Raw genomic sequence first — 20,255 nt, forward strand, 5'->3', positions numbered from 1 at the left:
GAATGGAAGGTATCATATACATATGAAAGATTAAGTTTCTTTGAAAGGCCAAATTTACCAAATAATCATTGGCTTTACAATGGAAATTATCAAGCAATGTATAATCCTCAGTGTACCTTTCAAAACTAGCTTTAGTAATAATCAACACATGACAGTTGTTTTTCCTTTATATTGTCACCCCCCTGCAAATTATTATTTCAAAGTAAATCATGTCATTATATCTGTTAATACTTCAATATGTAACTATAAATGGTAGGGACTCTTTTTTTTTTTTTTTAATCCTATAATACATTTACCACACCTTAAAAAACTGGTATTTTTAATAGCATCAAAAACTAGTCAGTTATCAAATTGCCCTTATTATCTCATGAAGTTTTACATTTTACATTTGATTTGTTGGAATCATGATCCAAACAAAATCTGTACATATTTTCTGTTTAGGTGCTATGTCTTTTAGGTCTCTGTTTTTTCTGTTACACCATTTTTTAAAAAAGATTTTTTTAATTCCCTTGACATACAGAGATCACAAGTAGGCAGAGAGACAGGCAGAGAGAGAGAGGAGGAAGCAGGCTCCCTGCCAAGCAGAGAGCCTGATGCAGGACTCGATCCCAGAACTCTGAGATCACAACCCAAGTTGAAGGCAGAGGCTTAACCCACTGAGCCATCCAGGCGCCCCTTTCTTTTTCTATATAAACATTTAAAGTTATAAATTTGCCTCTAAGCATTGCTTTACCCTCAGATTTTGATAAGTTGTTTTCATTTTCATTCATTAAAAAAATTTTTACCTTTTAATTTCTTCTTTGACCCATAGGTTTATTAGAAATTTGTTGCTTAACGTCTAACGAGTCAGAGATTCATTTTCCAAATATTTGTGTGAATTTTTAAAATCTTTTTATTTTAGTTTTACTATTCTGTATGTGGATTAGAAACAGACAAAATACAGGTAATACTCAAGTATTTTGAGATGAAATTATTCTATTATCTGCATTTTTTTTTTAAAGACAAACCTTCTTTTTTTTTTTTTTAAAGATTTTATTTATTTATTTGACAGACAGATCACAAGTAGGCAAAGAGGTAGGCAGAGAGAGAGAGAGAAGAGGAAGCAGGCTCCCCGCTGAGCAGAGAGCCTCAGGGCTCAATCCCAGGCCCCTGGCATCATGACCTGAGCCTAAGGCAGAGGCTTTAACCCACTGAGCCACCCAGGCGCCCCTATTATCTGCATTTTTATTGAAAAATATCTTCTGGTATTTTATGTATACATTGTTTATAATTCCTGTAAAAAGCAGAGTTACTGTATTTAGAAGTGCTTACAAAAGAGTGTGTTTTTGGGTTTTTTATCCGATTTAGAGTTCGTTGTCGAAATGCTGGTCCTGTAGCTGTAGCTGAGAAGAGCATTGCCCAAGTTGCAGAAAAATTCCTATTACGAGGTTACTGTCCAAATTGCAACCAAGTCTTTATGGATGAAACCAGTACCCAAAATCACAAGCAGAATTCAGGGCACAAAGTCCGAGTAATTACCTCAATGGAAGAATCAGTCTTACTTTATTGCCACAGCAGTGAAGGGAACAAACCTTCTTCTGACTTGCATCTATTGCTAGATCATTCAAAATTTTCATCACTTAAAAGAACTATGTCTATTCAAGAATCAAGTTCACAAGATTGTACCACTGTTCCAAAAAAGAAGATGAATTTAGAAGGTAGAAGCCATGAAGGTATGGTTTGTGTTCAGAAAGAAAAGTCAGTTGTAAAAACTTGGTTTTGTGAATGTCATCAACAATTCCCAAGTGAAGATGCAGTGGAAAAGCATGTTTTCTCAGCAAACACAATGTGTTATAAGTGCGTGGTCTGTGGAAAGGTGTGTGAAGATTCAGGGGTCATCCGTTTACATATGAGCCGGATTCATGGAGGGGCACATTTAAATAACTTTCTTTTCTGGTGTCGGACATGCAAAAAGGAGTTAACAAGAAAAGAGACTATCATGGCACATGTGACTGAATTTCATAATGGACACAGATATTTTTACGAGACTGATGAAGTAGAAGGTGAAACTTTGCCATCATCTTCTGCAACAATGGTGAGTAATGTGACTGCTAAGAATCCTTCTTCAACTATTACTATTATTGATCATTCTCCAGCAAACAGTCCTCCAAGGGGTAAATGGCAATGCCGAATTTGTGAAGATATGTTTGATTCCCAAGAATGTGTAAAACAGCATTGCATGTCTTTAGCAAGTCACCAGTTTCATAGATATAGCTGTGCCCATTGCAAAAAGACTTTTCACAAGGTAGAAACACTATACCGCCATTGCCAAGATGAACATAACAATGAAATAAAGGTTAAGTACTTTTGTGGGCTTTGTGATCTTATCTTTAATGTGGAAGAAGCATTTTTAAGTCATTATAAGGAGCACCACAGCATAGATTATGTGTTTCTGCCTGAAAAAGCTGAAACTTCGATTAAAACTGAGAATGATTTTCCAGTAATAGAGACCAGTAACTTATTAACCTGTGGTTGCCGTGAGAGTTACATCTGTAAAGTGAACAGAAAGGAGGATTATAGTAGATGTCTCCAAACCATGTTGGATAAAGGTAAACTGTGGTTTCGCTGCAGCTTGTGTTCAGCAACAGCACAGAGCGTAGCTGATATTAATACTCATATCCATCAAGTGCACAGAGAAGAAAACAGTGAGGAGGAAGAGGAGCAACAGTTTGTGATCAAGTGTGGCACCTGCACTAAAGCATTTCATGATCCTGAGAGTGCTCAGCAGCACTTCCATAGAAAACATTGCTTTTTACGGAAACCCAGTGTGGCTCACTTTGGATCTGAGAAAACAAGCCTGTACAAGTTTGCTGCCAGTACCTCACGTACAGAGAGAAAACTGAAACAGACAGTAAGCTATCCAAAAAACTCAGACATGGAGAAAGGAGCTGAGAATGACCTAAGCTGTCAGACTATAGGTATGGCTTTATAACTCTAATGACTGTGCAAATTTCACATGTTGGTAGAGAAACATACATGTACTGTAGCCATCATTTTTGTGAAAGCTAATAATGATTCAGTTTTGAAGTAAGAAACATGGTAGGATGATCAGTTAATTACTGTGGTGTGTACACTTTTTATGGATGTGATTCGTAAACATTAATAAATTCTTATTTAAATACTCAACTAAACTTATGGGGACAAAGAGTATATATTAGCTTTTTAAAAATTTTTTTTTTGTAAAATTGTATTTATTTGACAGAGAGACAGTGGGAGAGGACCACAAGCAGGGAGAGTGGGAGAGGGAGAAAAGCAGGCTTCCCGCCAAGCAGGGAGCCAGATGAAGAGCTTGATCCCAGGAACCTGGGATCATGACCTGAGCCCGAAGGCAGACACTTAACTGACTGAGCCACCTAGGTGCCCCGAGTATTTATTAGATTTAAACAATGTGTTCAAGATAACATTTTCTTTCACAAAATGCATGGGAATTTTGAGAGATGAAGGAAATTGATAGTCTTTCTGAAAGATTTGAAAGTGATCCTGAACATTTAGTTTCTTTTTATCATTTAGATTTAGGTTCATTAAAAAGATAAATCAAGGGGCGCCTGGGTGGCTCAGTCGGTTAAGCGTCTGCCTTCAACTCCGGTCATGATCCCAGAGTCCTGGGAGCCCACATTGGGCTCTCTGCTCAGCGGCTAGCCTGCTTCCCCCTCCCTATCTCTGCCTCTCTGATACTTGTGATCTCTGTCTCTCTCTGTCAAATAAATAAAATCTTTAAAAAAAAAAAAAGATAAATCAAGTGAATTCTTTTTGTTTCTATTTTGACTTTATTTATTTGTTGTTGGCTAATTCTTTTTTTATTTTATTTTAAAAAATGTTTATTTCACTGTAGTTAACATATTAGTTTCAGGTGTACAGTATTAATGATTCCCCAATTCTATGTAGTAGTGCTTACTATGATAAAGTGTACTTTTTTTTTTTTTTTAAGATTTTATTTATTTGACAGGCAGAGATCACAAGTAGGGAGAGAGGCAGGCAGAGAAAGGGGGGAAGCAGGCTCCCTGCTGAGTAGGGAGCTCGATGTGGGACTTGATCCCAGGACCCTGAGATCATGACCTGAACCGAAAGGAGAGGCTTAACCCACTGAGCACTCTAGTAAAGTGTACTCTTAAGCCCTTCACCTATTTCATCCATCCCCCCATCCACCAATTTCGTTTAGAAGTATAATTTTAAGTGTATATTCCCCTGGTAATCACCAGTTCTCTATATTTAAGAATCTGGTTTTTTGTTTTGTTTAAGATTTTATTTATTTATTTGACAGAGAGAGAAATAGTGAGAAAGGGAACATAAGCAGAGGGAGTGGAGAGGGAGAAGCAGGTTTCCTGTGGAGCAGGAGGTCCAATGAGGGCTCAGTCCCAGGACTCTGGGATCATGACCTGAGCCAGAGGCAGACGCTTAACAACTGAGCCACCCAGGCACCCCTAGAAAATGGTTTTTTGTTGTCCTTTTTTTCCTTTATTTCTTAAATTCCACGTGACTGAATCCTGTGGTATTTGTTTTTCTAGCATTATACCCTCTAGATCCATCCACGTTGTTGAAAGTGGCAAGATTTCATTACTTTTTATGGCAGAGTAATATTCTGTTTACACACACACACACACACACACACACACACACACACTTACACATATAATGCACATACATACCATATCTTCTTTATCCATTCATTTATCAGTGGACACTTGGGTTGTGTCCATAATTTGGCTATTTAAATAATGCTGCATTTAACAAAGGGATGTGTATATCTTTTTGAATTTATATTTTTGTATTCTTTGGGTAACTACCGAGAAGTAGAATTACTGGATTATATGGTAACTCTTTAATTAATTTAACTTTTTAATTTTTCAGGGAATCTCCATAGTGTTTTCCACAGTGGCTGTACCAGTTTGCATTCCCACCCATAGTGTATAAGGATTCCTTTTCCTCCACATCCTCATATTTTGGCCTTATTCTATGAGAAATCTTAAAGATCACTTAAGAATTTGTATATTTTTTTAGGATTTTCTTGGAAGCAAAACTATTACTTAGAGTTAAATGGCAATTAGAAGTAGAGTTACAGGGGTGTCTGGGTGGCTCAGTGGGTTAGGGCTCCCTGATCAGAGGAGTCTGCCTTCCCTCTCCCTCTGCCTGCTGCTTCCCCTGCTTGTGCTGTCTCTTTCTCTCTCTCTCTGTCAAATAAATAAATAAAATATTTTTAAAAAGAAAAAGAAGAGTTACAAATGGTAGCAAGAAACCAGGGAGAAAATTGGGGTATAGATTCCTTTGTACTTACTCTCGACTTTACTTCTTGCACCAAGTGGTAAGACTAAGTAAGGCCAAAAGAGTATGTTTTAATTTTGTTTAGAAGTATAATTTTGTTTTTTAAGATTTTATTTATTTGACACAGAGAGAGAGATCACAAGTAGGCAGAGAGGCAGCCAGAGAGAGAGAAGGGAGGAAGCAGGCTCCCTGCAGAGCAGAGGGCCTGACGCGGGGCTCGATCCCAGAACCCTGGGATCATGACCTGAGCTGAAGGCAGAAGCTTTAACCCACTGAGCCACCCAGGCACCCAGAAGTATAATTTTTTTTTAAAGATTTTATGTATTTATTTGACAGACAGAGATCACAAGTAGGCAGAGAAGCAGGCAGAGAGAGAGAAGGAAGCAGGCTCCCTGCTGAGCAGAGAGCCCAGTGCAGGGCTCCATCCCAGGACTCTGGGATCATGACCTGAGCCAAAGGCAGAGGCTTTAACCCACTGAGCCACCCAGGCGCCCCTAGAAGTATAATTTTAAGTGTATATTCTTTTAAACAAATATTAGGTCCTTGTAAATTATATAATATATAGTGGGGAAAATGGTGATACATGAAAATTTTGGCCAAGATTTTATTTTTAAAGATTTATTTATTTTAGAGAACGAGAGCACGCATGAGTGGGAGGGGCAGAGAGAGAGGGAGAAAGAGAAAGTTAAGTAAACTCCATGCTCAGCACAGAGCCCGACTTGGGGCTTGATCTCACGACCCTGAGATCACGACCTTAGCCAAAATCAACAGTCGGATACTTAAGCTGTGCCACCCAGGCACCCCTAAAATTTTTTTATTAACTGTTTTTATGAACTACTGAGTTTATATAGCCTTGCTCTATAGCATGTGTAGATCTCAGTATCATCTTTAGTCGTGGCATACTTTATGTAAGAAATGTTATATGAGCTGCTACTGACCCATTCAGCTCTATTTCAGACAATAAAGCAGTAGTTACACTGTTTTTATGTTCTCTTGTGCTTTTGTTTTTCCAGTTACTTTTTTGGGAAACTATGGTGATCTGTTTGGTAATGATTGTAGTATCTAAATCTACAGTTACTAAGAATTTTTTTTTTTAATTTTTTAAGTAATTTCTATACCCAATGTGGGGCTCAAATTTATAACCCTGAGATTGAGTCACATGCTCCCCCAACTGAGCTAGCCAGGGGCCCCTACAATTAATAAGAATATTAAGAAAACATAAAAGAAAATGGGTGGCTTAGAAATGGGAGGGAATAACAGTAGTATATTTGAGGGAGTCTCTGTTAAGGCAGAGTAAAACCTAGTCATTTAAAAAAATAATTGAAAATATTAAGGTTGGCATTGCTAATCAGTTGAAACTTCAAGACCTTATAAAATAGAGAAGTATGAAAGAAGTGAAAGGGATGGAGAACAAGAGTTAGAAAATGGTGGAAGAGGAAAGAACGCAAGAGAACCAAGAAAAAGATCTGTTTATGGTGGGAAGTGCTGTATGCTACCAGGACTTCTTATGCAGCACTTTATGGTAGCAGGGTTGTTGGTTATTTCATTTAACAGGTTACTAATAAATCAGTCTAGATTGGGAAGAGAACAAACATATGGCTGGGGCGGCAGGGGAGGAGACATTCTTCAGATAACCTTGAAATTTTATTTTGATGGATGGTATAAGTTTTTGGTTATTTAATTCAAAATTTTGCAGGTGTTTGCAATCTTTAGATAAGCTATCTAGCTGATCTCCGGCTAGCTGAAGTAGTCTCGGCCTGCTACTTCTCCGCCATCTTGACTCCTCCCCCCTCAAAATTTTGTCTTTTAGGTCTTCCAATACTTTTTTTTTTTTTTTAAGATTTTATTTATTTATTTGTTTACTTAGTTATCAGAGAGAGAGAGAGACAGAGCAAGCACAAGCAGGGGGAGCAGCAGGCAGAGTTAAAAGCAGGCTCCCTGCTGAGCAAGGAGCCTCTTGCAGGACTCTGTCCCAGGACTCTTGGATTGTGACCTGAGCCGAAGTGAGATGCTTAACCGACTGAGCCACCCAGGAGCCTCTCCAGTACATTATTTTTATTTTTAAAAGATTTTATTTATTTAATAGAGACACAGTGAGAGAAGTAACACAAGCAGGGGGAGTGGGAGAGGCAGAAAAAGGCTTCCTGCTGAGCAGGGAGCCCTATGCAACCCAAGACAGATACTTTACGACTGAGCCACCCCAGCATCCCAAGAGGACATGTTCTAGACAATACTCATGTGTATGGGCAAAAAACTTGAGGACTGTATTTGAGACTGATTTTATAACAGGTTATTTTAGTTTTTGTTCTATGGAAAGGGGTAAAGCATTCCAACAAAGGATTTTAATACAGAATTTTTTTTATACCCATGCTGTTAATTGCTAAATGTGATAGTCTGATCATGACACTGAATAAATATGTCTTTTTTTAAAAAAATTAGAGAAAGAAAGGTAGGCTTTAGGGTCAATGGCATTTATATATAGAAAGAATAATAAAAATTTTGAAATGTTCAGAATACTTTTTATCTGGTGTCAGTATACCATGTCATGTACAAGTTTGGACTTCATTAAAAGGTTTAGAAATTAATAATGTTCAAGATTAACATTTTTGTATATTCTCTAATATCTTTTTTTTTTAAGATTTTATTTATTTGACAGACAGAAATCATAAGTAGGCAGAGAGGCAGGCAGAGAGAGAGGGGGAAGCAGGCTCCCTGCTGAGCAGAGAGCCCCATGTGAGACTCGATCCCAGGACCCTGGGATCATGACCTGAGCTGAAGGCAGAGGCTTTAACCCCCTGAGCACCCAGGCACCCCTCTCTAATATCTTTTAAACTTAAGCAATTAAAATGTTTTTAGTTAATTCTTAACAAATTCAGGTTAATGTTTCTCTCTTCTCAGATGAAGAAGTCGTTGAGCTTCCAGATTTGGATTATCTGCGAACCATGACTCATATAGTCTTTGTAGACTTTGATAACTGGTCAAACTTTTTTGGTCATCTACCAGGGCATCTTAACCAAGGAACATTTATTTGGGGTTTTCAAGGTATGGTTGATAAAGAAAACATTTGAGATGACACCCTCTCTCTTTTTTCCTTTAGAGTATGTTTCACATTTAAAGGACTGCTCTTGAACCTCCTTGATTAAAACATACAGACATAGATAGAATATTGTCACTTTGCATTATAGCTACTCTGCTAAAATATTTTTCTCTTCACATTTCTCTGTGGTCACTGTGAACTCTCTTTGGTGACCTAAAGTTTGTGACTCTATAGATACATATTGAAAAAGCCTTTATTTAACACTGGCAATGTGCCAGGTACTATGCTTGGTATTAATCCATGCTTACTGATTATTATATTTATCTCCCTTTTAAACTATAAGGAAGTATGCTGAAAAGTTTATTTTTTTCCAAAATATAAAACTAATAAATAGTAGAGTTAGCCTTTGAACTTGATTGGGCCTCATGGCTACAGAACTAGTATGATTTTCAACATGTCATAATTGCCTCTTCAGTTCATCCTTACTGTTCATTCATCTAAATATCTCTTTACAAACTATTGACCAAACAGGGAGAGAGACTTCTTTGATTTACAGGAAGTTGGTATAGTGAACATCCAATAAACTTCATGTTTGATAGGGAAAAACATATAAAGAAGAGGACTGAATTTAAGATAGGAATGTACTGACCTGGATAAAGTTACCCAGTACAGTCTTTTAGTAAATTTAGCTTTGCTGATTGCCCATAATTTCTATCCACTGAGTAGCCCTGACATATTTGTTAAAAAACCATTAATATGGTTTTATAGAATTACACCACTCAGAGACTTTTCACACACACTGCTTTTGATTCTCACTAATATACCTATGTGTTTCCAGATGAATAGGCAGATTGAAGTCATCCTACTTTGCCAAGATTGTAAAGCAACAAAATGGTGAAACCCATACTCGAATTGAGTTCTGCATTCTAATCTAGAATCTACTCTCTAGAAAAAGTTTTCTCTAATGTTTGTTTTTTTTTCTAATGTGTGTTTTTTTATGATTGAGCTTTCAGTTGTATCTAGAATTCTGTTCTTTTTGTTTGTTTGTTTGACTATCATATATGCCTTTTCTAAAAATAATAGGAGGAAACACCAATTGGAAGCCTCCACACAACTGTAAGATCTATAATTACTTGAATAGGATTGGATGCTTCTTCCTTCATCCTCGTTGTAGTAAAAGAAAAGATGCTGCTGATTTTGCCATCTGTATGCATGTGAGTGATTGTTTTATACAAAATCTAATGTGAACCTTTGACCCATTTGGAATATCTTTTCTACTTGGATCATAATGATGCTATAGAGTATATTTTGGTGCTGTATTTTTGCATAAAACCTTCTACATCAGGTTCTACCTATGACAGTGAGGGCAAGGACTCATATTATACTTATTTACTGTTTTTCCCCAATTCCTAGCAGACTGTCAGCTACTCATTGTAGACCCTTAACTATTTATAGAATGATGATCAAGAGATGACATTATACTTGATGTATGCTAAGATACTTTCACATTTTAACATCTCTGAAATTGGGAGGCACCTTAACAATCACCATTGGCCTAGATGTGGTTTGCATTTGCTTCACTCTCTGCCAGTTACCTAGAGAAGCTACCAACCTGAGACCCATTTTAAATTAAATTATCTGCTTAAGGATTTATGTGTCACACTGATAGCATGAATTTACTCAGCAAATTTGGTTTTTGGTATTTTTGTGTATGTTTTTAAAAGTTTGTTTTGTTTGTTTGTTTAGAGAGTGGGGAGGGACAAGTGGAAAGGGTGGGAAAGAGAATCTTAATCAGGCTTCAAGCCCATTGTGGAGCTGTCTCACAACCCTGAGGTCATGACCTGAGCCGAAACCAAGAGTTGGACCCTTAACCAACTGAGCAATTCAGGCACCCCTTAAGTTTTTTATTTATTTAAGTAATCTCTACACCCAACATGGGGCTCTAACTCATGACTCCAAGGCCAAAAGTCACATGCTCTACTGACTGAGCAGCCAGGTGTCCCCTCTGCAAACTTATTAGCTGCTGCTTACGTTTTAAACCATAAGACATTTCCTTTTCCCTTTATCAGTGCTGAGATTGAGTTATGCAAATTACCTTGCTTACCCTTTCTCTGTGGCAAATTTATTTCTTATTTACCCTTAGATTAAGTGTGTAGCCCTTATAGCATTCCAGGTTTATGTTTGTTTGTTTGTTTTACTTTCTTGGTGGCATATAAAATATCTGGCATTGATATTGATGGCTACATTTGATTAAACATTGCATATTTCATTTATTTATGAGGGAGATCTTTATACTTTGGTGGGAGCTAGAACACAAGCTAAATATACCTTTGTTGGGGTGCTTGGCTGGCTTAATCAGTGGAACATGCAACACTTGATCTGATCTCAGGGTTGAGTTTGAGCGCCACACTGGGTGTACAGATTCATTTTTAAAAAGTAATAAAATCTTAAAATAAGTAAATATACCTTTTTAGGTATGTGTTCATTCTGAAATAGATGTAACTTAATTTAAACCTCAAGTACTGATTTCTGTCAACACATGTATTTTATTCCACCTTAGGCTGGCCGTCTAGATGAACAACTACCCAAGCAAATCCCTTTCACCATCCTCTCAGGAGATCAAGGTTTTCTGGAGCTAGAGAATCAATTTAAGAAGACCCAGAGGCCAGCACATATACTAAACCCTCACCATTTAGAGGGAGATATGATGTGTGCCTTGTTAAATAGCATATCTGATACCACCAAAGGTACGCAGCTGCAGTCAAAGTGCAAACCGCCCAAGAGGAGGAGACTTCACTGCTGAGAGAAACCAATAAACTGCTGTCCACTAGTGAACTTATTGGCTGCTCACTAAAGCATCGTGCTCTCATATTTCTCTCTTACTTATTTTTTCCTTTTCTCTTATTTTTTAGGGTTTAGAATTTTCTGGAGCCTTTTCTTTCTTTCTTTTCTTTCTTTTTTTTAAGATTTTATTTATTTATTTGACACAGAGAGAGAGAGAGATCGTAAGTAGGCAGAGAGGCAAGCAGAGAGAAAGAGGGGGAAGCAGGCTTCCCGCTGAGCAGAGAGCCTGATGTGGGGCTCGTTCCCAGGACCCTGAGATCATGACCTGAACAGAAGGCAGAGGCCCAATCCACTGAGCCACCCAGGCACCCCTCTGGAGCCTTTTCTGACCTATTAGATAAAATCTATATTCGTGTATATAAAATATATGTTTGTGATTTGAAATACATTAGTGCAATTTTGCAAAGCTCAGAATCCAGATTTCATCTTCACTTATTCAGAAAGCTAATTGCTTATAGGTGAAACTAGAAAGCTATAAATAATAATATGGCAAAAAAAAAAAAAAGATGATTTTAAGAGGTTGACAGGAACAAAAATGAAGTCCTGAGAGATCTTTAATTCCTTGGGAGGAGTAGGTACCTCCTGTCCTATTCCCAGGATTTACACTTCCTTCTCTGACTTTCTGATATTGTTCAGTGAAAGAATATGCTTATGTTCAGTTTCATTAACAAGTATTTAAGAAAAGATGTAATTCTAGGGATTCAGATGAGTTTTTTTCATGATTTCTGAAATAAATGTGGGTAGAAGAAAACAAATTTTTAAGTATCCTCATGGTTTGCAGCCATGGCTGAGATTTGGAGATATTGATGAATGACATCAATAAAAATCTGTTTTTGGCATCTTTACTACGTGCTCTAAGTTTTCCAACTCTCCTATCTTTTTTTTCTTTGAGCATTTTTGGAGCCACAGTTTGAATACCCATTCTGAAGAATTTCACTGTCATCACTGAATTACAATAGATGAATTTACTTCTGCAAAATTAGGACTCATTAATCTACTAGGCCAACTCTGCTCTTTAAAGGAAAATTGACTCTGTTTTGCATATTTATATCATGCCTTAGTACTGAATTTTATCTTCCTATTCTGTAATTTTTGTTGTCATCTATTTGCTTATCTTTGGTTGTTGCTTTTTATTTTTAATCCCTTTTTCTTTTACTCTTTTGACATCCTGTCCCCAGTCCTTAACAACATCTACTTAATATCCTGTAAAATACTTAAATTTTTATCTTTGCCACCCAAGGCCAACCATTTTTTCTATCTCCTATGCTGCTGCTTTGGGGAACATCTCTTTTGTAATTGTCACTGTGAAGCCTATTATGGATTTGCTTCTCTTACCAACTTTATTTGGAATGAGAGCTGCATATAAGTAGGTCTGTATGGGTACATTAGAGTTGGAGGTAAGATACAGGTTATTGTTACATACTGATTGTTCCCCTCTGAATACCGCTGTGCACTAGGTGTTTTTTTAATTATTCATTCATATTCAGTGCCCTTTTGAATTTATTGCTTTTGGGGGACACCTGTGTACCTTATTCTGAATTTTTGTGAAATGCAGAGGTCGTACAATACATAAAGAATGGCATGGGCTTTGGGTTCAAGGCTATCTTTGCTGCTTCTTCACTGTGTGATTTCAGGCAAGTTAGTCAACTTTTTCAGACCCTCACTTTTTATATCTATAAAGTTGTAAGAATTAGTGATATGTATAAGGTATCTAGCACAGTATGTAAAAGTACTGTGGGTGCTCAATAAGTAGTAGCTATTTTTATTATTACTACCGTAAAAGTATTCCAAGCCACTGCTTTTTTTTTCCTTAGTTTTTCTTTCCAGTAGTTTTTATTGTGGTAAAATATACAGAACATAAGATTTATCATCTTAATTAACCATTCTGAAGTATGTACTTCAGTGGTGTTACCTATATTTACATTTTGTGCAGCCATCACCATAACCATTTTCAGAGCTCTTTTCATCTTGCAAACTGAAACTTTATATCCATTAAACAGTAATTCTCCACTACCATTTTCTTTACACCTGGAAAAACGCCATTCTATAGAAATTTGACTAAGTACTTCATACAGATGAAATCATACAGCACTTATCTCTTTCTGGCTGGCCTGTTTCACTTAGCATAATGTCCTCAAGATTCATCCATGTTCTAGCAAAGGTCAGAGTTTCCTTCCTTTTTAAAAAGGCTGAATAATAGTCCATTATATGTATAGACTCTATTTTGCTTATCCATTTGTCTGTCGATGGGTACTTGGCATTATACCCATGTTTTTAGCTATTGTGAATAATGCATTTTTGAATATAGGTGTATAAATATTTCTTCGAGACACTGCTTTTATATCTTTTGAGTATAAAACCAGAAGTGGAATAGCTGGATCATAAGCTAGTTCTGTTTGTTTTGTTTGTTTTGTTTTGTTTTTTGAGGAATTTCCATACTGTTTTCCATAGCGACTGTATCATTTTACATCCCTACCAAGAGTGTGGGGATGTACCCTACCTTGTACACTTTACCAAGAGTGCACAAGGGTTCCAGCAAAGATGTAAAAAAACACTTTGCTAACACTTGTTATTTTCTAGGTTTTGTTTGGTTGGTTGTTTTAAGATTTTATTTTTTTGACAGAGAGAGACATAGCGAGAGAGGGAACAGAAGCAGGGGGAGTGGGAGAGGGAGAAGCAGGCTTCCCACTAGGCAGGGAGCCCAACACAGGGCTTGATCCCAGGATCTTGGGATCATGACCTGAGCAGAAGGCAGACACTTAACAACTGAGCCACCCAGGCGCCCCTGTTTTGTTTGTTTTTGATGATAGCCATCCTGATGGGTGTGAAGTGGTATCTCATTGTGGTTTTCATTTCCACTTCCTAATGATTAGTGATGTTGAGCATCTTTTCATGTGCTATAGCCACTACATTTCTTAAAGTAATGGGAATTATCAAAACGAAGTGCCAGAGATGGGTACAGTCCTTAAATCATGATATTTCATTTACACCTAGATTTGAAGATGCTTTTGTAACTAATTCTAAAATTCAAAAAAATAAGTCTTACTGAATCACAGTATGTTCAGATTCAGTTTAAGACAATTTTTTTTTCCTCATAGAAGACTTAAAAACATCAGATTGCCAGGGCCCCTGGGTGGCTCAGTGGGTTAAGCCTCTGCCTTTGGCTCAGGTCATTTGGGCTCTCTGCTCAGCAGGGATCCTGCTTCCCCACCCCCACCCCACCCCCCGCCTCTGCCTACCTCTCTGCCTATTTGTTATCTCTGTCAAGTAAATAAATAAAATCTTAAAAAAAAAAAAAAAGACATCAGATTGCCTAGTCGTGAACTTTGTAATGAGAAAATCAAAGAGCAGTCCTTGGATGACTTTATTCCATCACTTTCCTAACACATGGCTTTGTAAATAGTAGAATAATAGTTTTTTTTTAATTATAGATTTTTTATTTATTTATTCAACAGAGAGAGATCACAAGTAGGCAGAGAGGCAGGCAGAGAGAGAGAGGAGGAAGCAGGCTCCCTGCTGAGCAGAGAGCCCGATGTGGGACTCGATTTCAGGACCCTGAGATCATGATCTGAGCGGAAGGCAGCGGCTTAACCCACTGAGCACCCAGGCGCCTGAATAATAGTGTTTTCTTAGAAATGATACTTGATATATTTTGGGACTTAGAAGATTTCTCAATGTCCACAAATACACATTGTTTCTGTAAGAATGCCAGAATAACTCCTTCCTTTTAGCTTATTAGCACAGCCTTCCTATCTTAGGATATCTAACAACCAGTTTCCTAAGGCTGTGTGGTTTGGGGTATGAATCAGTGGACCTTTTTGAGAATCTGACAAAAACTTTCTATGCTTCTTTCCTCAAAAATGAACACGTATATACAATATCACATGCAACTTGTGGTCCCAAGGCTCCTGATTACCAAACCATACCACAAAACTCTATGATACTACAAAAGTTCATACTGTAAGTAACATCCAGTGAGAAGTTCTCTTACATTAATCATTGATTTAGAGACAGTCTACTGATTTTCCAGTTTTTTAAAATCTCAGTAGCATAGAGAAATGATAGAAGTTTGAACCTCTTCTTTTTTTTTTTTTTTAATATTTTAAAAGATTTTATTTGTCAGAGAGAGCGTGTGCACAAGCAGGGGGAGCAGCAGGCAGAGGGAGAAGCAGGCTCCCCACTGAGCAAGAAGCTAGACGTGGGACTCAATTCCAGCACCATGGGATCACGATCTGAGCTGAGGGCAGATGCTTAACTGACTGAGCCACCCAGCGTCCCTGAACCTCTTATTTCTTTCTAACGTTTCAGAAATTTTCCATTATTTGGACCAATAAGTGATATTAAACTGGCGCTTCCAATATAAACAAGGAGGAATCACTGAGAATCAGTGATTATGTGATATCTTATTTTTAGTCATTGCCAGTTGTTCAGTTAATTTGAAGGTTTTTTCAGGAGGTGTTTATCTCAGTAAAGATAAAGAGATTCAGAGAGGCTGATTTTATATATGAATGTCCAGTCAGTTGGCCATAAGGTGTTACTTTTTTGCTTGGCATGGAGGGAACAGCCAAGTAGCTTTACTACTGGTGCCTTTTTTAGATCTCTGACTTAGGATAAACATTTACTTTCTGCAGCAAAGTAAGCCTTTATTTTTATTTTTATTTTTTTAAGATTTTGTTTATTTGACAGAGATCACAAGTAGGCAGAGAGGCAGGCAGAGAGAGAGAGAGAGAGGAGGAAGCAGGCTCCCTGCTAAGCAGAACGCCCAATGCAGGGCTCGATCCCAGGACCCTGGGATCATGACCTGAGCTGAAGGCAGAGGCTTTAACCCACTGAGCCATCCAGGTGCCCCCAAAGTAAGCCTTTAGACTGAATTTGAGATTGAATGTGTCGTGGCTTTTGCAGTATAAAAATTCTCTCTCCTCCTAAGCATCAGGATTCCAGCACGAGCATTTTTATTACAACTATGATAAATGTATAAAACCCTACAGAAATATTAAAACATCTATTTATTTGTCCTTAACTTACACCTTTGTCCCCCTTATCCTTCATTACTTCTGTGTTACAGTGTACATCTCCCCGTTTTAAAACTTGTCAAGATACTTTCTAGTATCCTTTCTAGTAATTCTAATCAGAGGAGCCAGGTAGAGTTTCTCTTCTTTTGGACCTTTTACATTTTATTCACAAATATATATGTCATTCTAATTCAAGAGTCATATTCCAAAGATGTGGATATAACTTGTCACTTAAAATTTTTGTTTTAAAGAAGAGAGGTGACCAAGTGGCTTAGTTGGTTGAACTACCAACTCCAGGTTTTAGTTCAGGCCATAATCTCAGGATCATGAAATCCAGCCCCAAGTTGGCGCCTCTCTAAGTATGGAGTCTGCTTCTCCATCTCCTTCCCTTCTCTTCCTACCCCTACCCCCTGCATGCTCTCACACCCTCTCTCCCACTTTCCCACTCTCTCTTTAATAAATAAATAAAATCTTAAGAGTATTTTAAAGACGAGACAGGGGGGTGCTCCTGGGCAGCTCAGTTGGTTAAGCATCCAGCTCAATTTCAGCTCAGGTCTTGATCTCAGGGTCGTGATTTTAGGCCGTGTGTTGGGCTCCAGGTTGGGCGTGGATCCTACTTTTTAAAAGATCAAAAAATAAAAGGGAAACTTTTTTTTTTTTTAAAGAGGGAAGGGGGAGGGCCAGAGGGAGAGAGAAAATCTAAAGCAGACTCCATGCCCAGAGCTGAGTCAGAGGCGAGGCAGAACTCCCATCTCACAACCCTGAGATCATGACCTGAGCCAAAATCAAGAGTCAGAACCTTAACCGACTGAGGGACGCCTGGGTGGCTCAGTTGGTTGGGCAGCTGCCTTCGGCTCAGGTCATGATCCCAGCGTCCTGGGATCGAGTCCCAGATCGGGCTCCTTGCTCGGCAGGGAGCCTGCCTCTCCCTCTGTCTCTGCCTGCCATTCTGTCTGCCTGTGCTCACTCTCTCCCTCTCTCTCTGACAAATAAATAAATAAAATCTTAAAAAAAAAAAAAAAAAAAAAAACAGAACCTTAACCGACTGAGCCAACCAGACTCCCCCAAAAAGGAACTAATCTTTATTGAAGGCCTATAATGTGCCAACCACCCTACTAGCTACTTTTTATATTTGTAGTATTTGAAGATGTTTAAAAACATGTTTAAAGAATAACTTTCACATTATTTCTCTTTGCAACACTTTGAGGTAGGATGTGTTAGGTTATCCCATTTCATAGATGAGGGAGCAGAGGTCCAAAAAGGTTAAGATAAGTTATCTGCAAGTATTTTTCTTTTTATCAGTATTTTCTGCTAAGGCTGAGGCTTTTACTGACAAAAATGTCTGATTTTATGATGTAGAGAATGTGAATCATTGATTCTAACCATTTCCTTGAGAAATATGAGAGACTTTTTGCTGCAGTGTAATGACATTGCAGAGTTTGTGTAAAGATACCAAATATAAGAATTGGGTTTTTGTTTGTTTTTTTGTTTGTTTTTTAAATGACATTTAAAGATGCATGGGAGGGGCAGAAAATAAAAAGATTTGATTATGGGTTCTGATATTGCTGATTCTATATTAAACATAGGTAAGGAAAGTGGTCAGCACAATGAACTAAATTCTCTTTCATCTCATAATAAAAGAAGCTCCTATCTCAGCCTCACTTTTCTGTGACTGAATTTCTACATTACCATTTTTTATGAGATCATTGGTGACAATTGCTTACATGAAAAATTCTGTGGGTGCTTAAATACAACAGAACTTAGCCCGATCTTCTAACTTAGTTGAAGAACGTTGACTTGATTTATGTAAAATTTTCTTTTTAAAAACAGTTTTGTGTGTTTTTAAAAAGTTGCTTATATTCTGTAGTAGTGAAAAATCTTCCTTGCAGCTTTATGTAAAGTATTAACTTACCTAGAGAATTTTTTCTTTGGTATTGCAAGGATGAACTTGAATAGAGGCTGTTATGAGTTAGTGAATTCAAACTGAAAACAGATTTTACTATACTTTAAGAGAATTTTTTTTTTCCTTGACATGATGGGACCTAGGACTTTGTCAAATCTCTTTACTTTATGTCTTCATTTTGGAATGAATGGGTGGAAGGAAGCCTTAAGTATGGTTGGTATCCGTAGAGCTATACCAATTACACAAATTTTTAAAGCCATCTTTAATACCGAATATAAAAAATTAGCTATGCTGTGAAAATATGCTCTGTCCAGGAGGCATTATATAAAATAATTGTTTAACTTAATTTTAAAAGTCTGTCTGCCTGTTGTTTCTTCAGCCTGTTAATGATACTATCTATAGGTTGTCACTTTGGGCCCCATCCTGAAAATCTATATGATATGATTCTTTTTAAGAAAGAATATTCTTGATTTTCTCTGCTCTACAGGGTGCTACTGTTTGAGGGAAAGGAAACCATTCTTAATTTTTGCAACTGAAAATCATGCTGATCTTTGTGATTCAAACCTACAGTTTTGCCTTAGGCCTTGTATGCAATGATGAATTGTTTAGTCCAGTTAAGACATGCTACTTTTGACTGGCACTAACTTTGAATTATAATAACAGGAACCTGTGGTACTTTCTCTTTTATTCCTAATGTTTTAAGGTTTAATTTGTTGTTCTTCAAATTGTCGGCCAATGTTTTATTTCCCTAAAACATTGCTTGAAATACTTGAATTCATTATATAACATTATAAAAAACAAAAATATATATATAACATTATAAAAAACAAAAAAGGCAAAAAGATGACTTTAAACAAATTTTTGCAGCAAAGAAATATAAACGAAATAAGTGGTTTTCATTTATAAATATTATAAACACTTAAAAAATCTTTAATTTTTAAATGTATATTTGAATTTTTACACGTGTTCCACAGAATCAAATATGTCCATATGACTTATATTCAGTTTTTTAAACCCTGATTCACTTACTATGGTATATATATTGACTTAAATGTAGTTAAAGTGATAAATCCAGTATTTGGTCACTGATTCAAATTTTTAAGTGACTTTTGCAATACCTGGTCAGTCAATGTTGTTTTTATAGACTTAGGTCTTTCAATATGAAAATATATAGATGTCAGGTGAGTGAGTTTATGCCACGAAGAGGCATTGCTGACTTAAACCTGTGGTCTCTATAGCAATGAATGCATGATTTTCAAAATAAGAGTTTTATCTTACCGTTCTTAAAAATTTCTAAGATGATTTCATGCAAATTAAACTTTGGAATTTATTTGCTAGATTTAAACAAGCAAACTAGCTTTTCTTAATTTCCAGTTTTTTTAAATAATAGAATTTTGAATTTAATCAACAGTGTGCTAAAATGAATTTTTCAAGTAGTTTGAGTATAGAGCTAAAATTGAATTGACTTATTTTATTAGCTCCGCCCCACTTGTTTTAAGTAGTATTTGGTAAGCACTTTTAAAAAGCAAACCTACAAGGAAAATGGTATAATACTAATGAATTGTAATTAGTAAGCTTGGGTATGGATGAAGTCATCAAAAATATTGTTTGAGAATAAGTAAGTTAGGGCACAATAACTTTTTCAGAAATACATTTGCATTTATTGATTCTGCCTTACAGAATGTGACAGTGATGATAACCTGGGTATAAAAAATACTTCAATAGAAGAAGAATTGAGATCCACAGAAGGTAACCTAATGAAGTTAATCCTTTTTCTCTTTGACTATATCTGTGTGTTTTTTTAATTGCTCCCTGTCTTGCCTCTTCACCTGCTCTTCATCTTCACCTACTCCCTCCTACCCCAGAATTTCAAAAACGTTGTTTCCTTGTTTAAAGGAGAGTTTGCATTTTCCCGTATAAGATGAGTTAGAGGCAAAAGCCTAAAATATTTTCTGACCCTTTCCAGAAAAAGTTTGCAAAACCTGGGCTAGGAGAAGGTTTTGGTTTCCAAATTTTTCTTTATTTTGAGTAGTATTAAATTAAGAGTATTAAAAGTTAAGCAGTAGAGTTATGAAAATAAGCACTTATATGTGAATATTAATGGACTGTTTCTATAAATTAATTTTTTTGTTCCTTCTTAAGGAAAAGCTATTTTCTCCCA

General features: G+C 36.8%; 1 protein-coding gene across 6 annotated transcripts in view; it reads left to right on the plus strand.

Annotated features, from left to right (window-relative positions):
* ZNF451 (zinc finger protein 451) overlaps nt 1-20,255 on the plus strand; it is a 145,494-nt gene that overhangs the window by 112,465 nt on the left and 12,774 nt on the right. For 5 of the 6 annotated variants that reach the window (XM_082731261.1, XM_082731263.1, XM_082731262.1 and 2 more), the window contains 5 exons: nt 1,348-2,957; nt 8,197-8,340; nt 9,419-9,549; nt 10,896-11,082; nt 19,775-19,843. In XM_082731261.1, the coding sequence (XP_082587387.1) occupies nt 1,348-2,957; nt 8,197-8,340; nt 9,419-9,549; nt 10,896-11,082; nt 19,775-19,843 (2,141 nt within the window). The remainder of the gene's footprint in view (nt 1-1,347; nt 2,958-8,196; nt 8,341-9,418; nt 9,550-10,895; nt 11,083-19,774; nt 19,844-20,255) is intronic. The other variant, XM_082731265.1, reaches the window with a different exon arrangement.

This window comes from Mustela nivalis (assembly GCF_964662115.1).
Source record: "Mustela nivalis genome assembly, chromosome: 5".
In the NCBI taxonomy this organism is placed as follows: domain Eukaryota; kingdom Metazoa; phylum Chordata; class Mammalia; order Carnivora; family Mustelidae; genus Mustela; species Mustela nivalis.